The sequence below is a fragment of the Tamandua tetradactyla genome, chromosome 1 (assembly GCF_023851605.1).
Source record: "Tamandua tetradactyla isolate mTamTet1 chromosome 1, mTamTet1.pri, whole genome shotgun sequence".
Taxonomy (NCBI): domain Eukaryota; kingdom Metazoa; phylum Chordata; class Mammalia; order Pilosa; family Myrmecophagidae; genus Tamandua; species Tamandua tetradactyla.
The window spans coordinates 219,368,734-219,390,524 of record NC_135327.1 but is presented as its reverse complement, the minus strand read 5'-3'; the positions used below and the strand labels follow the sequence as shown (position 1 = coordinate 219,390,524).

At 32.9% G+C, this 21,791-nt stretch overlaps 1 protein-coding gene across 4 annotated transcripts in view; it reads right to left on the bottom strand.

Moving 5' to 3' along the window:
* ARHGAP12 (Rho GTPase activating protein 12) overlaps positions 1-21,791 on the bottom strand; it is a 129,565-nt gene that overhangs the window by 43,320 nt on the left and 64,454 nt on the right. Inside the window, exons 5-8 of one of the 4 annotated variants that reach the window (XM_077152278.1) lie at positions 15,856-15,996; positions 14,595-14,675; positions 5,808-5,933; positions 240-314 (exon numbers count right to left, since the gene is read on the bottom strand). In XM_077152278.1, the coding sequence (XP_077008393.1) occupies positions 240-314; positions 5,808-5,933; positions 14,595-14,675; positions 15,856-15,996 (423 nt within the window). The remainder of the gene's footprint in view (positions 1-239; positions 315-5,807; positions 5,934-14,594; positions 14,676-15,855; positions 15,997-21,791) is intronic. The other 3 variants (XM_077152286.1, XM_077152294.1, XM_077152302.1) reach the window with 3 other exon arrangements.

Genomic DNA, 21,791 nt, shown 5'->3' with positions numbered 1-21,791 from the left:
TCAACTTACAAATATGGCATAATCAATCATGTAAGATACCATATTCTGCACAAAAAAGGGATTTTTAATTAAATGTTTTTTAATTTAAAGCTATTATAATTGTGATTATTTTTTTAAAAACAATGAACTTGAATAGAAAACCAAGAAAAATTTAAGTGTTACACCTAGAGAATATTAATTTATTGAAACTGATTGAAATAACTGGACTATATTTTACTGTATGCATCTATCATACTAACTGTATCTTGGTGCTTTGGTGAAGAGGGAGAAGACTCATTTTCAGGAAAGCAGGGCTTTGAGGCAGTTGGAGATTCCTACAAGAAATAAGTAATGAAAAAGTTACTCTATTTTACAAAATTACATTTCTTCCTCTACTCTCAAAGAGAGAGAAAGCTTAATAAGGGAGACTAAGAAAAAATTTTTCATAATTATTTCTTTCCATGTTGAGCTTTGACATTAATATGGTACTGATTTGAAAAATACCGATGTTATACAAAGTATAGGAAATATGGCATATTTTTATAACAGTTACAGTTAAATTTAAAAGCTGCTAATAGAATTACTCAAAATATAGGACTTATATTGTCTTAAAATCATGATAGTTAGGTCTGTTTGAATTAATCATATTAAAATATGCAAATTCTAAACACCTGTGGATAAGTAAGAACTAGTGACTGCACTAACTTGCTCTCGGCATGGTGGTTATGAATAGGAACAGTCACAGGAATTACTTGGCAACTGCCAGAATGAGAACTTTATTTTAATCAACAGCTATATAAGAAATTAAACAAAAGTATTAATATCATTAATATGTAATTTATAGCAAACTTTCCTATAACAGAAACTAACACAATTTTTTAAAATTCAAGGAAAAAATCTCAGATTTTAGAACTGATAAGTCACCAGGAAAAAAAAGAAAATTTTAATAATTTCTAAGCCTATATCATAAGAGCAAACAAGTGGTTTTTTTAAAAAGCAATTCTGCACTGTCAAGATTTAAGTATAGTATATGATTTCTACTACAGACTGTTATAGGACTAGTTCATGCAGGATATGATTGAAAAAAACATTGGGGGCAGTACTTAAAGTCTTGCTCCATTTTAATTTGCTCCATTTGCCTAGCTGCTTTGAATAATCTCAGGAAAAAAGAATTAGAAAAATCATATGCCAATATCTGCTAATTTTTTTTATTGTTAATGTTCAAATAACATCTTTGAACATTTACCTTCACATTTGTTTCACTCAAGTTTTCTAAAATTATGAAAATATAAAAGGTATACAATCAGCAAACCCAGGAATTTGTTTTAAAAGTAATGCAAAATGCATTAATTCAGCATTCATCTATGTCAAAAAAAGGTTTATATTCTACACAATTTATCAAAAAACAGAAACTATCTAATTAGCAATAAAAGTTTATAGGGAAAAACCCTTAAAGGGACAAGCCTACAAATCAAACATCCAAGGCAATGTGATTAATGGAGACAATATTAAAATAATGTAAAAAATATCTTTACAAAAAGAAATAAAACTTGATTTCCAAATCTCATTAGAGTCTCTTTTAAGTATGTTTTTCTGACCACTTCAGATGCTTTCTTTTTCAATTTTTTGACTTCTAAAGATTTTCAAACTAGAAAATAAGTAATTGAAAAAACAATTTCAATGTTTAAAAATGGTAATAACCATTTATTTTTCATAGTATTATTAGTCTTATAAATAAAACCACATCAAATGGAGTAATAATGTATGTAAAAAATTATAATTACTACCAATGTTTTACATTTATACATTTATTTATATATATTTATAAACACACACGCATATATGAATATCATATACCTGTGAATTTCTTTTGGTATTACCCAGGCAGAAACAGATAGGCAAACCCACACATACATGGATGCACACACACACACAGACATCCACACACGTTATCACCTCCGATGTTACTTGACAACCAAATTAGCGCCCTATGTCATAACATTTGCTCTATATGGTATTAGGTTTCTTGGGTTCAATTTCAAGTTATTCACATTTCGTCCCTTGTTATGGATTATTCAGTGAGTTCATTCTTGTATAATCCCTTTTGTAATCTTAAAGACTGCAGAAATCTCTTCTTAAGAAAGCATATGCACTAGGCGACAATAAATTACATGGTGAAGTAATTACCTATGAATCCATTTGCAAAGGATCAAGTGGGGGATAAAAAGCCATTTCCACTGAAAATAAGTAAATCTCTGTTTAAGAAAATATGTTCTCACAATTCTGGGGCAATTAGATAAAAAAAGAAGTACTAAAAGAATTTCATGCAAGTTTTTCTAAGCAACAGTATGGAAATGAATATCAAGGGGTAAGAAAATTTAAATCTACACCACCCTATACCACAAGTATAAACATTCTTATTCTTTCTAATGTTGAGAGGCAGTGGAGTTTGTTCAACAATGGCTTTTGCCCTAGAATTTTATATATGTTTAGGAGATGTCTATACACACTGAATTGTAATCTGATGGTTCTCGCATTGAATGAACTTTTCTATTAAAAATTTCTACATATCATACTTATCCAGATTAATCGCAAATTTAATATATTTTCCAGCATATCTTCAGTTACCACAGACTCCAGAATTTTATTCTTTTAATATGCCCTCTACATTCAACTGCATAGCATCCTCATAAAATAGAAACTAGAAATTGCTCTACTGCTTTCATTGTTGTCCTATTAGTCCATTCTACAATATATGATACAGCTCCACAAAAATCCACTTTCAATTCAACAGAACTTCACTTACAGTACTAAAAAAAACTACTGGTTTTAACTGATCAGCTGAGATAATTTATAAAGGTTTTTAAAACTTAAAGTATTCAAACTTAGAGAAATGTGTCTTAGAGGACTTCAGTATATTTACATTACCTAAATGTGCAGAAGACCTGTTAATTATGCTAAAAGAGAATACTGATGGTAAGAAGAGTCTTCAATGACAAATACCTTTTTAAGATAAATTAATTTGAGGATGACCATATTCACCATTTAACATTAGTATGCCTAACATGCTTCAACTTCATACTAATTTCCCACCCCATTTCCAAAATGAAGTTATACTATAAAGATATAAATCGTAAGAAAGTTTAAAACTTTATGGCTTAAAACATGGAAGGAAAAATACTGCATGAAATACAATGATTGTATTGTAAGAAATCTCAAGAAATAGCAAATACACAGAGACAAAGCAGATTAGAGATTACCAAGAGATCGGGGTGTGTAAAAGTAGTGCATATGTTTGGTGAATATGGACTGTGTGTAAAAAAACTATTTTTTTAAAAACTATAAGCTTGAGGAGGTTTATCACAGTCTCTCATAATAGAGAAAAATTGGAAACTACTTAATATTCAACAATGTAGACTAGTAAAGAAAATTAGGACATAAACATACTATGGAATGCTAAGTGACATTAAAAATCATGTTGTAGAGTAAATTCCTTTATATGGGGAGAGAGCGGAAATAAAACTTTATGACTTTTCTATTCTGATGCTTGCATCAAAATTCATGACTTATTTGAAAAACAGAACACCACTCCTCATATTGATAAAAGAAACATTTTCTGCAAGAGCTGTTTTATCATTCTTTGATTTTTGTTAAGTAGCCAAAAGTATATCTGGATAAGTCCTGAAATGCAGAGGGGCCAGCCTCTCTAGAAGATCAACTAGTCCCATCCCCCTATCCCATATTATTGACAGCTCCTTCCAACATGAAAAAGTTAGAATGAGCATAGTCCAAATAACCCTAAAGAGTAAGAGAAAGATCAAAGGTGATGGTGGAGTTATATAGAGAAGGTAGGGTTTAACAAATGAGTATGATTGCTGAATCATTATATTCATACTTCTTTTAGTCTCCAATATCTTACAGCAACTAGAAGTAAAAACCTAAACTTGTGGAATTGTAATCCATACCAATCTCTGAAATCTGTTCTACAGCTAATTGTTGCAATGTGCTTTGAAATTTATTGCTTTTTTTGTATATATGTTATTTTTCACAAAAAAAGAAAAAAGTCAAAAAAAATTTTTACGAAATAATTTTTTTTTGAAGTACATCTGGGAAAGAAAAGGAGTAAAGATTCCAATCTTCCCTGAGATGAGCACAAATAATTATCTTCACTATAAAACTTCATGAAGATTGAAGGCAAACAAAAGATAAAAAGAAATGTGACATTAAAATAGAGTAATAAAAAAAATGTGCTGCCTACTAGGTTCAAACATATCAAATGTATCATCATTAAGCCACAGATGATCTAATTCACTGTGTAAAAATAAAAAACCCAAAATGTAAACCTATTTCATAAAAAATTGATGTTGAATACAATAAAATAGTTATCACCATGGTATGAGGTTCTGCCAAAGAGAAAGTAAATAGCATAGTTACATTTCATCATATATGCAGATCAAAAGTTTAAGTTGGTTCAAAGGATATCAAATATTTTGGCAAAGAATTAGAAAGGGGGGAAATTCAACTTCCCCAAGTGGAGAATTCTTGATAATCTCACAAGCAGTGGGGACAACGAAAGCAATAGGCTGAGCCCCCAATCCTGGGGTTTGTGCATATGAAACTCAACCCCACAAGGATAGGCTGAGCCTACTTAAAATTAGGCCAAAGAGTCACCCCCAAGAGAACCTTTTTTGTTGCTCAGATGTGGCCTCTCTCTCTCTCAGCCAACATGACAAGCAAACTCACTGTCTTCCCCCCTCTCTACATGGGACATGACTCCCAGGGGTGTGGACCTTCCTGGCAATGTGGGTCAGAACTCCTAGAATGAGTTGGGACTCAGCATCAAGGGATTGAGAAAATCTTGATCAAAAGGGGGAAGAATGAAACGAGACAAAATAAAGTGTCAATGGCTAAGAGATTCCAAACAGAGTCAAGAGGTTATCCTGGATGCTATTCTTACGCATTAAATAGATATCACCTTGTTAGTTAAGGTGTAATGGAGAGGCTGGAGGGAACTGCCTGAAAAGGTAGAGCTATGTTCCAGTAGCCATGTTTCTTGAAGATGAATGTATAATGATATAGCTTTCACAATGTGACTGTGTGATTGTGAGAACCTTGTGTCTGGTGCTCTTTTTATCTACCTTATCAACAGATGAGTAAAACATATGGAATAAAAATAAATAATAGGGGGAACAAATGTTAAAATAAATTTAGATTGAAATGGTGGTGATCAATGAAAGGGAGGGGTAAGGAGTATGGTATGTATGAATATTTTTCTGTTGTCTTTTTATTTCTTTTTCTGAATTGATGCAAAAGTTATAAGAAATGATCATGATGATGAATATGCAACTGTGATGATACAGTGAATTACTAATTATGTATGTAGAACAGAATGATCATTTTAATGTGTTTGTTGTTATATTTTTAAAAAAATAAATAAGGGGAACAAATGTTAAAATAAATTTAGTAGATTGAAATGCTAGTGATCAATGAAAGGGAGGGGTAAGGAGTAAGGTTATGTATGAATTTTTTTCTGTTTTCTTTTTATTTCTTTTTCTGAATTGATACAAATGTTCTAAGAAATGATCATGATGATGAATACACAATTATATGATGATATTGTGAATTACTGATTATATATGTAGAATGGAATGATCATATGATAAGAATGTGTTTATTGTTATATTTAAAAAAATTTAAGAATTATTCATATTTAACAGAAGAATTACTATACAAAATAAGATATCAGTACAAATGGATACAATTCTCTGTACAATATAATGCACAAAGAACTTGCCACAATTCTCAACAGATTTCCTGAAAAGTCCTACCTTGTCGTTGGTGTCTAATACGATTGTGCTGTGTCTCCACTTCGTTAGCACTATCGGTTCTTGCAGTCGTCTGTCCAGGCTCCTACTTTTAATTATTTCTCTCTGCTGCTGGGATGAAGCATTATACTGAAGAAAACAAAATATACTTCATAAATAATAGAAACAAAAGCCAAACTTATAAATGATGCTTCACAGAGTTCATCATATTACTCTAATTTTTCTGGCCAATTTTCTCATTTTGACCAGCACTGTGGCACAATGGAAAAGATTGTGGATTCTGATGTTAGAGAGACCAAATGAGTGTTACCTTTGGCAAAATATTTAACTCCCCAAGTCCAAGTCTCTTCAACTTCAAAAGAGAAATGACAGAAAAACCACCCTACTCACAGAGTTGCAACAGATTAAACAATGTACAAAAAATGGCAAACACTACCCTAACAGTAGGTGCTCAATAAATATTAGTTATCATAATTCATAAAATGAGGTCATGGGACAAATTAAATTTTTAAGACTCCTTCTAAAATTCTCATGAATTCAATTTTTGGTTTAGGTTTTAAAAATAACGCTTGCAATATACACAGTATTCTTTTATTTAAAGTTTATGTTGTTGTTGTTGTTATTGTCTTTGCTTTACTTATATGCCAAACATACTACTGCTGGGTTCTCTGAAATGATAAAACATATCATTATTATGGCAGGTCTAATGATAGAGACGGTCCTAATTCTAAAGGCCAATCCTGAATATACCAGTTGTGTACAAAGGTTAGGTAATTTCTGCCAAAAGAAAATTATATATAAAATTAAGGACACATAATCAACAAGGCATTAAATCACATTGTCTGAAATATCAAGTAGTTAACCAAGACAAAGTATTTGAAGAACATGAGGCTTTAAGAGTTATGCTGGAGGCATGCAATAGGTGAATGAACCTTAAGGACAGTATGGTGAATGAAATGTCAGAAACAAATAGACAAATATTATCATGCCTCACTCATACAGATTAACTATAATATACAAACTCAGAGAACTGAAGTTGAGAGCATGGGCTAATTAGGTCGGGGCCTATTGTAGATGGTCCTAGATTGTAAGCTTTTATAGCAGTCACATATATGGGGGAGTTGTAACTGATATTTCTAAATTCTGAGATTCTGAGCTCTTTGTATATAATCTGGTCATTCCCTAAAATTTTGGGTATTTATGTGACACCTGAGACTCAGAGTTAGAGCACTGAAGCTACCAAAGTCAGCATTACCCCATTCAACAACTGTTTAAAGTGCTGAAAAAATGATCAGGCTTTGTCTAGAAATATGAATAAAGCTGATCTGGATAGGACTAAGGTAAATCAGATGATAAAGGTTAAGGATGATATGGCAAATATTTTCAAACTTCAACCTCTGTGACAGATCAAAGGCAGAAATGTTTATTTGGTGCAAAATGTTATATTTTGGGTAGCACATTTTCAAATTTAACTTGTATAGTCAGTTTACTTGAACACCATAATTACATGAAATTTTGAATAGGGAGTGAGATCTTGTTGGTTTGTACAGGTTAGTGTGATGCCCTGATATATATATCCCAGAGTAATTTTGGCAGAGAACAAAAAAGTATTTGCAAAGTCCCCTTGGGGAATTGGAAAGAAAGGAAGAAATATCAAACTTCCACATGTGAGAAATTCCTGATAGTCTCACAAGCAGAGGGGACAAGCAATTCAACAGGCTGCGCCCTCAATCTTGGGGTTCACCCCTCTGTGGCTTATTCCTGTAAAGGAGGCTAAGCCTACTGATGATTATGCCTAAGAGCCACCCACGGAGAGCCTCTTTTGCTACTCAGATGTGGCCTCTCTCTCTAAGTCAACTTGGCAGGTGAACTCACTACCCTACCTCCTATGTGGGACATGACTCCCAGGGGTGTAAATCTCCTTGGCAATGCGGAACCAAACTCCTGGGAATGAGCCAGGGCACGGCATCATGGGAATGAGGAAGCCTCTATTATTAAAAGCAGAGGAGAGAAATGAGATGAAATAAAGTGTCAGTGACTGAGAGATTTCAGAGTCGAGAGGATATCCTGGAGGTTATTCTTGCACATTATAGAGTTATCCCTTTTTAGTATATGGTGTATTGGAGTGGCTAGAGGGAAGTACCTGAAATGGCTGAACTGTATTCCAGTAGCCTGGATTCTTGAAGAAGATCATATAACTATATAGCTTTTACAGTGTGACCATATGACTGTAAAAACCTTTTGTCTAATGCTCCTTTTATCCAGGGTATGGACGGATGAGTTAAAAAAAAAAAAAAGGATAAAAAAATAAATAATCAGGGGAGAAAAAGGGTAAAAATTGGGTAGGCTGAAATACTGTGGGTCAATGAGAGGAAGGGGTAAAAGGTATGGGATGTATGCATTCTTTTTTTATTTTTATTTTTTTCTGGAGTGATGCAAATGTTCTCAAAATGATCATGGTGAAGAATACACAGCTATGTGATTATACTGTGAGTCACTGATTATATAATATGGTTGGACTATATGTGTGCAGATATTTCTCAATAAAAATATTTTTTAAAAGTGTTATACTTGCTGTTTTATACAGGCAATTATAACAAATTAAAATAAAATAACCAAAGAAAGTTAATTTCCTTTTTAAGAGATTCTTTCTCTGGAACCAAGGGTTACATAATATTCATTCTTCATCACCCCTATAAAGTTCAGCAAATCTTTACTCTCAAAGACTGACTATAATTTCAATATAAATTATATTTTGGGGATGTTTTTCTTTTAATATTAAGTAATCTCGCAACATCTTTTTCCATAATATCCCATTTCTTCACTCCTCAAAATGAATCTATACATGGCAGAAAGAGTTCAAATAGAGTTGAGAGGCTACTCTGGAAGTCGCTCTTATGCAAGCTTCAGGTAGACCTTGCTATCTGTCATTACCTGTCAAACCCCAACGAGGACCATCTCAGCCAAACCTAAAGAACACCTAGGGCAATATATAAGATTCCACAAGAATTCCATACACTACAGTAACTTTTCAGAAACCTACAACCTCTAGATGGGTCCCTGATCCAGATAGTCCTGAAGCCTAGTCCAGCCTCTCCAGAACATCAGATAGTGCCATCTCTCTACCCCATATTAGTGACAGACCCTTCCAACAGCAGAAATTTAGAACTGCCACAGCCCAAACAACCCCAAAGAGAGTTATGGAAAGATCAACGATGATAGAGGAATTATACATAGAAGATAGGACTTAACAAATGAATATGAATGCTTAATCATTAAATTGATATCTCTTTTAGTCTTCAGTATTTTAGAGTAGCTAGATGTAAAACCCTAAAATTGTGAAATTGTAACCCATGTCAAGGTCTGAAATATGTTCTACAATTAATTGTCGTGCTGTGCTTGGAAATTTATAGCTTTTTTGTACCTATGCTGTTGTTCACAAAAAAGGGGGGGAAAAGTCAATTGAGATGATAAAAAAGTATTTAAGCCCTCTGGCCTCCTATATTCTGGAGCAGCTAGAAGAAAAAATACGAGAGGACTGTATGGTAGCCCATAACAAACTCTGGGATCTATCCTGTAACCAGTTTTTGAAGAGTGCTTTGAAAACTATTGCTTTTTTATTTCTTTGCTTTCTATATATGATATACTATGCAATTTAAAAAGTTTAAAAAAAAAAAAGAGTCCATACAAACCCCTCAAACTGTCTCTTCAAACTGTGACATCATTCTGCAAATTAAAATATATAGTTTCAGTTGAGGAGATCATGTGTTTCTTCTTTAGACTATTAACATGATGAATTACACTGACCCATTTCTGAGTACTGGATCAGCTTTACTTTTCTGGAATAAACTGTACTTGATTGTAGTGAATCATTCTTTGAATATATTGGAGGATTCAGTTTGCTAATTTTTTCTCAAAGATTTCTGTATCTATGCTCATGAGAGATATTTGACTTCTGGTTTCTTTTCTTGTAATATCTTCTCCATTTTTGGAATCAGGATAATTCTAGCCTCATAAAATGATTCTGGAAGTGTTCTCTCCTATTCTACTTTCCAGAAGAAACTGTGCAGAATTCATGTTATTTCTCCTTTAAATGTTCAGTAAAACTCTATAGTGAAAACATCTGGGCTTGGAGATTTCTTTTCAGAAGGATTCTAACTATGAATTCTAACTGAATAGTACTTTAATATAGTACTATTCAGATTATCTGTTTCACATTGGTTGAGTTTTGTTTGCTGGTGACTAAACAAATAGATCCATTTCATCTAAGTTGTTGAATATATGTGCACAGTTGTTCATACTAGTCACTTACTGTTCTTTTAATGTCTGCTGGGTATGTGATTATATTCTTTCTTTCATTCCTTCCTGACAGCAATTTGTTTCTTCTCTGACATTCTTACTAGAAGTTTATAAATTTCACTGATTTGTTCAAATAACCAGCTTTTGGTCCAAATGATTTCACTATTATCTTTCTACTTTCTATTTAAACATTGTCTGCCACTATTTTCATTATGTTCTTCCTTCTGGTTTATTTGGTTTTCTTTTTGTTTCCTGACCTGAGAACTTCTATTATTAATTTGAGGCTCTTCTTCTTTTCTAATATAAGTATTCAGTACTATAAATTTCCTTTAAACATTATTATAGCTGCATCCCACTGATTTTTGTGTTTTCATTTTCATTCAGTCCAATATACATTTTAATTTCCCCTGAAATTTCATCACTGACTCATGGATTATTTAGAAGGATGTTGTTAATTCCTAAATCTTTGGAAATTCTCCTGGTAGCTTATTGTTTTCTATTAATTTCATACGTTCAAAGAACAGATTCTGCATAACTTAAGTTTTTTTGTTTGTTTTTGCATGGGCTTGCACTGGGAATTGAACCCGGGTCTCCAGCATGGTAGGCAAGAAATCTGCCTGCTGAGCCACTGTGGCTCACCCCTTAAGTTCTTTTATAATGGTTTGCGTGTACGTGTGTATATGTTTTACAGTGACCCAAAATCTGATCTACCTTGGTGAACGTTCCATGTGTACTCAGAAAGTGTGTGTACTCTGCTTATGGTTGGAGTGTTCTATAAACGTCAATTAGATCCTGATTGTTGACAGGGTTGTTCATTTCTTCTATATCCTGTCCAATTTCTTTTATATCTTTGTTGATTTTCCATCTAGAGGTTCTACTAATTACTAAGAGAGGAGTTCTAAAGTCTCCAATGATAGCTGTCTCTCCTGTCAGTTTTGTCACTTTATGCTTCATGTATTTTGAAGTACTAGTTAGTTTAGAATTATGTCTTCTTAGTTAATTTAACTTTTGTCATCTATCTTTGACCCTGGTAATTTTCTTTGCTCTAAAGTATACTTTGTCTGACATTAATATAGCCAACCCAGCTTTCTTCTGATTAGTGTTTGCATGGATACGTTTTTCAATTATTTTGTGTCATGATATGATATATCTATCATTATATTTGAAATAAGTATATTGTAGAAGCATATAGTTGAGTCATTGCTTCTTACCCATTCTGAAAATCTTTTAATAGGTGTGTTTAAACCATTTATGTTTAATGCATATTTGTTAGTGTTCAGGTCTGCCATTTTATTGCTCATTTGCTGTTTATTCCTGTTTATTATTTCTGTTTCTCCTTTACTGGTCTCCTATGGGTAGCGACTTGGACAGCTTTTAGTATTCTATTTTATCTACAGTGGAATATGGAAATGAATCAACAATTACATCCTTTTACCCTCCCCTGCCTATGATATAGCTGTCTTAAACATTATTATTGCATATGAATACTACTTCAGAAAATGTATAGACCAGGGAGGGTAAAGGGATGTGATTGATGATAACTTTCTATATTCCACCTGAAGTTGTAAAATGTTGATACTAGTAGACTGTGATAAATTAAGTATGTATATTGTAATATGTAGGGCAAGCACTACACAAACTATAACAAGAAATTTACTCAAAAAATAATATTGGGTCTACAAATCTCTTGATATAGGAATACAGGCGTTAATAGGAAACCCAATAGAATATTTAATCACTGGTTAAGAAAAGGTTCCAAATTGTTCTAGATATCAGGCCATCCTGAGAGCCTCTCCCTGCAACGGACCCTGTATTGGGACAAATCACCCTAAATAAAGTTTGTGAATTACTCCAGGGAATCAAAACCACTGTGAAGGAAGACACAGTAAAAGCTAAGATTCCTCTACAACTCAAATGATATTTGAAGCAGAGTTAGAAGCCAAATCCAAATTTATGAAGTGAAGTGAAAAAATTAATATTATATATTTAATATTATCTTGAAGCATTAGTCTCTTATAATGTAAGTCACTGTCAGCCAGCAGATTTTTCTTCTAAGTCAAAATCAGATCTCATATTTTACAGTAAGCCTAGTAGACCCAATCATCCTATTACACAGTTTTCAACACTGAATAGCCATGTCCCCAAAATATATTCCTATTCCAGTTTATGTACATAAGGTATTACAAACTTTAGTCATCACTATTCATAAGAATCTCTTTTCTATTTCAACCACTAAATTTGATTAACTTTTTTTAAACATGGTATTATTTCTGAAAAGTAATAGCTGATGTATTCAATGACTTTTTCCCAGTATATTAATAAAATAAAACATCATTAATCTTATTATGTATGCCTCTTTTCCCCCTAAATGTTGGTAAGAGCCATATTAAATTCGAAATGTTATTTTTCTTCTTAAAAGTTGTACTAGACAATTAAATTTAGAAAATAAAGTGTTGAGTTATTCGTATTCAACTTTTTGTAAAATTTAATTTAAAAACAAAAGTTGTTACTGAAGTATCACCAAAGTGCTATGCTATGGTTCTTAAAATGAGACCACTATAGGGGTTCTGGATGGCTGGCACAACCTCAAGTTTACAGTTTAACTTGGTTAAACATGGTTTTATCTTCTGAATCAGACTGAAAAATAGAAATTAATGATGAAAATGAAATAAATCCACATATATTTTATTGAATTATGTTTCTAATTTTAAAAAGCAGTGTCTTGATAAAAAATTTAAAGCCTGAATATGTTCAGAGCATTTTGTAACACTTTTAGTATACTTTTATTTGCAACTTTTTTCATTCCTGGTATTGTTTTATGGTTATCTTAAAGTAAAAGGGCAATGTAGTAATATCCTTTATAACTCTTCACATGTGATAGTTTTTGCACTTAAAATGTAAAAATTATCTCCACTAACATGTCAAGCTGAAAACAGTTATTTTTATTTTTTCTTTTTTTATGAAAATAGTTATTTCTAAAACAACACCACTAAATAGATAAATGGGAACTCATCAAAATCAAATGCTTTTGCCCTTAAAGAGACTGTCAAAATAGTGAAGAGGCAGCCAACTCAATGGGAGAAAATATTTGGAAATATTGGGGACAAAGGTTTGATAAAACAATAATACTATACAAAAGTGTATTAATGTGATTTCTATTTTCAAAACTACAATTAATTTGAACAGCAAAGCAATTAAAAATATGAAACACATTTTTCCCCCTACTGAGGGGTGCAAAAAAGCTATGTAAAATACATGAAAAAAGTTTTTAAAGGAATATTTGACAATCTTCATTTAAACTGCAAGAAAATCCTGGGTCTAAACCTAACAACCAATATTTCCTTTATCCATCTCTCCTTTCCAGTTTCCATTACAGCAACCTATATTTTTCCTTGAGATCATAAAGTTTTAAAAGCTGTCAGAGCTCTTCTGTTACTAGTTCAACTCAGAATCACAAGTTTTCTTAAAAATCAATTACAGGCTGCATATCTTATCCTACTAGTATGAAGTTGCAAAATTTCACCAAATAATTAAAAGCCAGATGATACTCACATAAGAAAGAAATCACTATTAGCACCAGTTTAACTAGATTAGTATTTTCCAACTTGTAGTCATTCCAGCAATACCTAGTGATTTTTTTCTATATTCATGTATCATTTATACTGTCAATATTTTTCTTTAAATTGACTTACTATGAACGCTTAGACAAATTTCTTTAAAATATGTATATATATGTGACAGTTGACACCATAGATTGGTCTGCTAATTTTAGTTTCTTCCTAAAATTTTAAAATAGTGCATCAATTAAAACTTAAATATTTTCTCAGATATCATTTAAAATCATCTCAAGTGACATGTATACGACCACCTGGAAACCGACTGTCAAACTCAGCCCTGACTTAGGTGGTCTGAAAGAGATATCCTGCTAGGCCCTAAAAGAGTTCAACACATTTGCTGCCTATCTCAGCCAGTGTATAACTAGATTACAACATACATTTATATTAGGGGATCAATGTGGCTATTTGAGTGACTCTTCTCTCTCTTAAATAAAAAAGAAAGCTTAAATATAAAACCAACTTCATGTGGAAATTTCAATATACTCAAAACAGCTAGATTTAAGAAGGTATTATATTCTTATTTCCAGTAATAACAAAAAAACTCATTTTTCATGTTGAACCAAAATGTTTATAAATAGGAATAATCAGCATTATACCAAGAAGATAAAGTTAAAAAATCCTACACAAATTTAGCCAGTTTCAAAATTTACAGTGAATTCTAAAAATCCTACTATGCTTTCTGCAAATTGAATAAAAATTTTTAAATAAACCTGCTGAAACCCATTTTCAGACATTATTTACTCTTTTGGGGGGGAAGGGGTGCTTGGTCTGGGAATTGAACCCAGGTCTTCCACATGAAAGGTAAGCATTCTAACACTGAACCACCTGTGCATCCCTTGCACATACTCTTTTTAAACAGAAGATCCGTTGTTACCTTTGGCAGTTCCCATTCCGACCGAGAGCCATCTGCACTGTAGTAATATTGTCTACCTTGATCATCAACGTGTTTGAGCCACTATAAAAACAGACTGGTATTACTTTTTAATTTAAAAAAGACTGAGGTTAAGCTAATACAATAAAAAATATTAAATATTATTCCTACACATTTTATTCTACCTGCTCGCCACCCAGGAATATTGCAAAAAATAAAAATTTAATGAAAATAATAAAATTACTATTTTATATTAATAAACTTGTATCTTAAGTCTGGTAAGAATAAAGACACTCAATATTAAATATAAGCTTATTTTCTATTCTTTGCTCCAGCATCACACTTGTGGTTCAAGCACAACTTAACAACCCAACACCAAGAAATAAAGAATACACAGATACACAGATGCATCAATTATACCCCCACCCTGAAAGGTGAAGAAATTTTTTAAACCTTTAAATATAAAAATATAAAATATTTTGTCTCAGTTAATGCAAACCCTTAGGAATTATGTTCCTGTAGCCAATATATCTTACTTTTTATTCAAAACAATGGTAACAACAGAACTTCATGCAGTATAATATAGGAAATATGGGGGGGGACACTAAGCAGTACTAATACAAACATATGATCTTGCTTGTAAAACAAATGAAAACCAATGCTTCTTTATTCTCCAGTATCAAATAATTAAGGCGGGAAAGAAGGAGCGTAAAAATTTACTACTCCCTTAGGTAAAAATTTATTACTCCCTTTTTCTCACAAGCATCTATTCTCTAAACTAGCACAACCAGTCTCCCTCTCAGATAATACCAAATGTAATATACACATAAAATTTCAATATTTATCTCCCATATAATCAATCATAAAATACTAGATCAATGGTTTTCGTTTTGCACAAATTTAGTCATAATAGATAAAGAAGGACAGGCAGTAAGGTGGTATGTAATAATGCCATGTTGAAAAACTATTCCCAAAGTAAAATGCAAAGAAATATGTTTACTGAAGAAGTCTGAACAATTAACAGAAGGCCTAATCTTAGAAGTCTGGCTTAGATAGGGGAAGACACCATAAAAATCAACATCATTGAAAACAGTTTAAAACCATGAATGAGTAGTACTGAGATTTCGTGACAGTTGTCATGGTTACAGAATTACGAAGAGGAACATTTTCATGAGGTTTTAAAATACTACCAAAACGTCAGTACGCAACCTGTTATGAGAGGATTCTGCAAAGAAAGACTAGAGGAGAAAAAAAAAGAATGTACCTTTTCATTAGTATAGTCACAGGTATATAAGGTATGCCCACGTTCATCCAACTCTTCTGACCAACCCCTTGGAGGAGAACCACACTGACTATCTGACTGGCTGTAACAAATGCTCTGGTAGTTTTCTTCTGATGAAAGAAGCTATAAATAGTCAGAAACATAAGGATTTTTCTTTTTTGAATACGAATATACAGCAGCTAAAAATCTAAGAGATCAAGTTTACCCAGCTATAAGTACTAAGATGTCTTGAATACATATGAATATTTAATTTTCAGAACAAATTAAGTCTCTTTAAATTACACAATTGTGGGCGATGAGGTGACCTCAGTAAAGTTGTGTTATGACATTAATGCATAGGAAAACTCACTATGAAATTTTTTAAAAATGTTTTCAGCATAAAGAGAGAGAAAATGCTATTTTTTATTAAATGACGCTTTTGAACTAAAATCTGGTTTAAAAACTACAAGGGTGTGCATGTATATGTACGCCTCTATAAGTAGAGAGTTTATGGGCCCTCCATTAGACTAAGCTCTTTGAAAACTTTCATTACTATGTATCACAGGTGCCTAGCAAAATGCCTAGCAAACAGCAAGTGTAATCAATAAATACTTCCTGAACTATTTTTTAAAAGTTGGGGGGCAGAGGGAAGAAGTAGAGAAAATAAGCTAGTTTTGTGATGCGATATTTTACATACTAAGTTATTGGTAAATTTTTCTAACACACTCAACCAAGTAGTTGAGTCTTATTAAAGACTATTAGACCCTAAACTTCAAAACAAGAAAAAAGAATACTGAGAAAATTCAAATACAATACAGAGTCAGATTACAAATTCAATACAGAAATAATACAGGTTTGCTTTACTTTAAAAAGAATAACCTCTAGACATATAAAAGAAGTATATCAAAAGAGAAGATTTCGCAATTTCTGTTTTTCAAACAAGTAGTATAGACTAAGTAGTACATAGCGTGACTAAGCAGCAAATGGCTTATTGCACTCTAAATTAATTCATTTAACAAATATTTATTAGACAACTCACGTGCAAATAACCCTTCCTATCACTTCAAAGCAAAATAGTTTGTGCAGTGAAATCTTACTCAATTAGACTGTACTTTCTACCATAAGTCTGAAACATTAGGATGGGAAGTTTATTAATGTTTTAGAAGTCACATAAAGATTTAAACAGCCTAGTATTAACATGTCACGAAACTGATAGACAACTTGCAGAAGCACTGCATAAAGAAAGTTGTATATGTTATATATCAGTAACATTTTTTAAAAATGTAAAGCTAAATTCAAAATCAGGAGATTCATTTTCATTAAATTAAGACAACTTAAAATGTTAAAAAGGCCGTAAAATAATTAAGTAAATGAAAATAAAAGAATGTAATCTAATTAGGAAATTCAATTAAGCAGTCATTAAATTAATTTTTTTCATAAATATGACTTTTTAGTTGACAAAATGCTCACCATAATTTTCCAATTTTGGTGCAGCAAATAGTCTCTCTCGCATGAAAAGGAGGCTCCATTATTTTCATAAGTTTTTTATATACTATAAAGCTTAAAGGAATGGCTTTAAGATCTTGATATCTAATGCTAGAAAAGAGCCACTTAGTGACAATCAAATCAAAATGAAAATTATTTTTGGCAAACATTCTCCAAATTTTAACTGTTCTATTCTAAATAATTCCATTCAGCAAGGTAATCGATTCATTTACTTTGGAGCATATTTGGTAGCAAATATATCCTGGTATTAATGAGGATGTAGTAGAGGATGTTTCATTTAGAGAAGAATAGCAGTTAGGTACTCCACCAGATCATCTGCATGAAAACAGCTAATAGTGTCATTTAAACATTTAAAAATCAATAAATAAATTCATCAATGAGTAAGAAGTTGGCTAAAAATACTCAGAAGTGAAAAACTAATGGAAACAAGAATCCAGGGAGATTAAATAGAATAAAATGACCAGCTTTCTTACTGAAGGCATTGCCAAACCATAAGCTAGAACTTCAATTTTCAAGGCCATACAATAGTGTCAGGGGACAGAAGTCAGGACCACCAAAGACAGGGAGGTCAAAAGGAGACCTCACAACACAAAGCTGAGACCAAGAAAAACTACCCACAGATTACGGGTGAACCAGAAATTTACCCTGCCCTTTGATTCTATACTACAGAAATCACAAGAACCTTCTCCAGTAATCTGTACACAGCCAGTCTTCATGCAATCTAAGTTATTACTACCTAAGTAGCCTGTAAAAATTAAAGGTGAAATTAAAGTTTCAAATGTTTATAAATACTAGTTTCCCCATGTACCTGGCAGAAACAAAAGCAAATCTCTTTGACAGTATCTACCTTCAACCACACTGTTAAAGAATTCCTACATATGAATTTCCAAGAACTATGAACACATATTAAAAACAAAACAAAACAATTAAAAGATGGAAACAAAATTCCATGACTGAGAGTCAGCAAAAAAGAAAAACAGGGAACATAAACAGATTCCCAAAGACTTTGCATACTGGAATTATCAAAAACAAAATATATTATTTCTTCTTGCCTCCTATATTCTGAATATAAAATAATTATTTTAGCAACCTTAAATTTCTTGGGTAGTATGTTGGTTTGAATTTGTGTTTCCCAGAAAAGCCATGTCCTTTAATCCTCATTCAGTATTGATGGGTGGGAACTGCTTAATTATCCATGGAGATGAGACTCACCCAATTGTGGGTGGTAACTTTTGATTAGATGATTTCCAGGGAGGTGTGTCTCTACTAATTCAAGGTGGGTTGCTTACTGGAGTCTTCCAAGAGTCAATCAGTTTAGACCAGAACAAGAATGAGGGCCTTTAATCCTGTATAGCTTAATGTAATGCCTGGATACATCCTAGAATATATTAGGCAGATAAGCAAAAAGTATTGGCAAAATCCCTTGAGGGATGGGAGAAAAAATATGGAACTATTAAACTTTACCATCAGGGAATCCCCCTGATACTGTGTCAAACATTAGGGATACCCAAATCAATAAGCTAAGCCCTTCAGCTTGAGGCTTACTCTTGTGAAGCTTATGTAGGTATGCAAGAGTTACTTCTGAAGGACCTCTTTCATTGCTTAGATGTGGCCTCATTCTCTCTAAGCCCAACTCTGTAAGTGAAATCACTGCCTTCCCTTCTACGTGGGACAAGACATCCTGAAGTGAAAATCTCCCCGGCAGTGTGGGAGATGACTCCCAGGGGTAAGTCCAGCCCTGGTACCATGGGATCAACAATTCCACCCTGACCAAAAAGGGAAAAGAAATGTAACTAAAAAGTGTAAGTGGCTGAGAGAGTTCAAATCGAGTTGAAAGGTTACTCTTACACAAGCTTCAGTTAGACATCATAACTTGCCAAACCCCAAGCAAAACCATTCCACCCAATACTAAAAAACACCTAGGGCAATGTTCTAGTTTGCTAGCTGCTGGAATGCAATATACCAGAAACAGAATGGCTTTTAAAAGGGAGAATTTAATAAGTTGCTAGTTTACAGTTCTAAGGCCGAGAAAATGTCCCAATCAAAACAAGACTATAGAAATGTCCAATTTAAGGCATCCAGAGAAAGATACCTTGGTTCAAGAAGGCCGATGAAGTTCAGGGTTTCTCTCTCAAGTGAGAAGGCATATGGCGAAGACAATCAGGGCTTCTCTCTCGGCTGGAAGGGCACATGGCAAATATGGAATCATCTGCTAGCTTCCTCTCCTGGATTCCGGTTTCATGAAGCTCCCCGGGAGGTGTTTTCCTTCTTCATCTCCAAAGGTTGCTGGCTCGTGGACTCTCTGCATCTCATGGCTACATCGTTCTGCTCTCTCTGAATCTCTCATCCTCCAAAATATTTCCTCTTTTATAGGAATCCAATAAATCAATGAAGACCCACCCAAATAGGTGGAGACATGTTGTCCCTTAATACAGTTTAACAACCACTCTTGACTAAATCACATCATTCAGGGAGATGATCTCATTACAGTTTCAAACATACATCATTGAATAGAGATTATTCTACCTTTATGAAATGGGATTTATATTAAAACATGGCTTTTATTAGGGGGCATACTTCCTTTCAAACTAGCACAGGCAATATATAAGATTATACAGTTTCCATGCACTACGGTAACTTTTTAGTAGTCTACAACCTCCAGATGGGTTCCTGGACAAGACAAATCCTGAAACCTAAAGGGTCCAGCCTCTCCAGTACATAAGATAGTTTCATCTCCCTACCCTATATTAGTGACAGAACCTTCCAATATGAAAAAGTTAGAATGGCCATAGCCCAAATATATCTAAAGAGTAGGATAGCAAGAAGAAAAGTGATGGTGGAGTTATACAGAGAAGGTAGGGTTTAACAAACGAATAACGATTGCTGAATCATTAAATTTATATCTCAATTAGTCTTCCGTATCTTAGAGAAGCTAGAAGTAAAAACCTAAAATTGTCAAATTGTAACCCATACCAAATTCTGACATCTGTTCTTCAACTAATTGTTGTGCTGTGCTTTGAAATTTATTGGGTTTTTTTGTATATTCTTTTTCACAAAAAAGAAAAAAAAAGTCGATTGTAATAATAAAAAAATATATTTATTCCTTCTAGCCTCCTATATTCTGGAGTAGCAAGAAGAAAAAAATCTTAGATGATGGTATGGTAACCTATGACAAACTCTGGAATCTGTACCGTAACTACTTGTTGAAGAGTGCTTTGAAAACTATTGTTTTTTTCTTTCTTTGCTTTGCATATATGCTATATTATACAATAAAAAAAGTTTACATTAAAAAAAAAAGGGAACCATTTTGGAAAGAGCTACAGAGCCCACACAGCTGGAGACCTTTGGAGATGAAGAAGGAAACCGCCCTCAGGGAGCTTTATAGAAACAAGAAGACTGGAAAGAAAACTAACACACATTTACATGTTCACCATGTTCCTTTCCAGTTGAGGGAGAAACCCCAAACATCATCAGTCTTCTTGAACCAAGGTATCTTTCCCTGGATGCCTTAGGTTGGACATTCTATAGCCTTGCTTTACTTGGGACATTTTCATGGCCTGAGAACTGTGGACTTGCAACTTAATCATTCCCCCTTTTAAAAGCTGTTGTTTCTGCTATATCACATTCCAGCAGCTAGCAAACTAGAAATGTACTGTGGTTTTGCAAGAAATGTCTTCAGTATACTTAGGGAATGAAGCATTATGTTATCTTCTTCAAATGCTTGAAAATATTACATATGTATGTAATATATGTAAAATTATATATATATGGTGGGACAAAGGAGGGGGGAAAGAAATAAAGCCATTTAATAACATGTTAACAACTGGTAAATCTAGACAAAGGGCATATGGTAGATGGGCATTCACTGTACAACTCTTCCAATTTTTCTGTAGATTTAAAACATTTCAAAGCAATATGATGGGAAAACTCCTTCAAACATAGAATAGCACCTTTTAAAAATGCAAGGACTGGTTTAACATCAAATGAAGATGTGGATAAAGAGAAAAATAGTGAAAAGGAGCAAGATCTGGAAATTACTGAAAATAAAAGCACAGTTAAAATTTTTAAGTATTTAGGAAATTAAAGACATGAAAAACAGAGTGAACAGATCAAACATGTTTCTAATCAAATTTCCAGATTGAGAGAAAAGAAAAGTGCTATATAAAGAGAGACAATGGCTAAGAATTTTTCAGAATAGATCAAAGATATGACTTCTTAAATTCAGGAGCCCCAATAAAGCCCTGACAAGAAAAGATATTTTCACCCAGTCACATCAAGTGAAAGTGAAGATAGAAGATCTTAAAAGCTGATGGCAAGAAATCACAAATTACTCTCACAGGAAAGACAATCAGACTGATAGCTGTATTTTCAACAACAATGGAAATCAAAAAAGATGAAAATAAGCCTTCAACAAATCAGGAAAAAGCAAACAA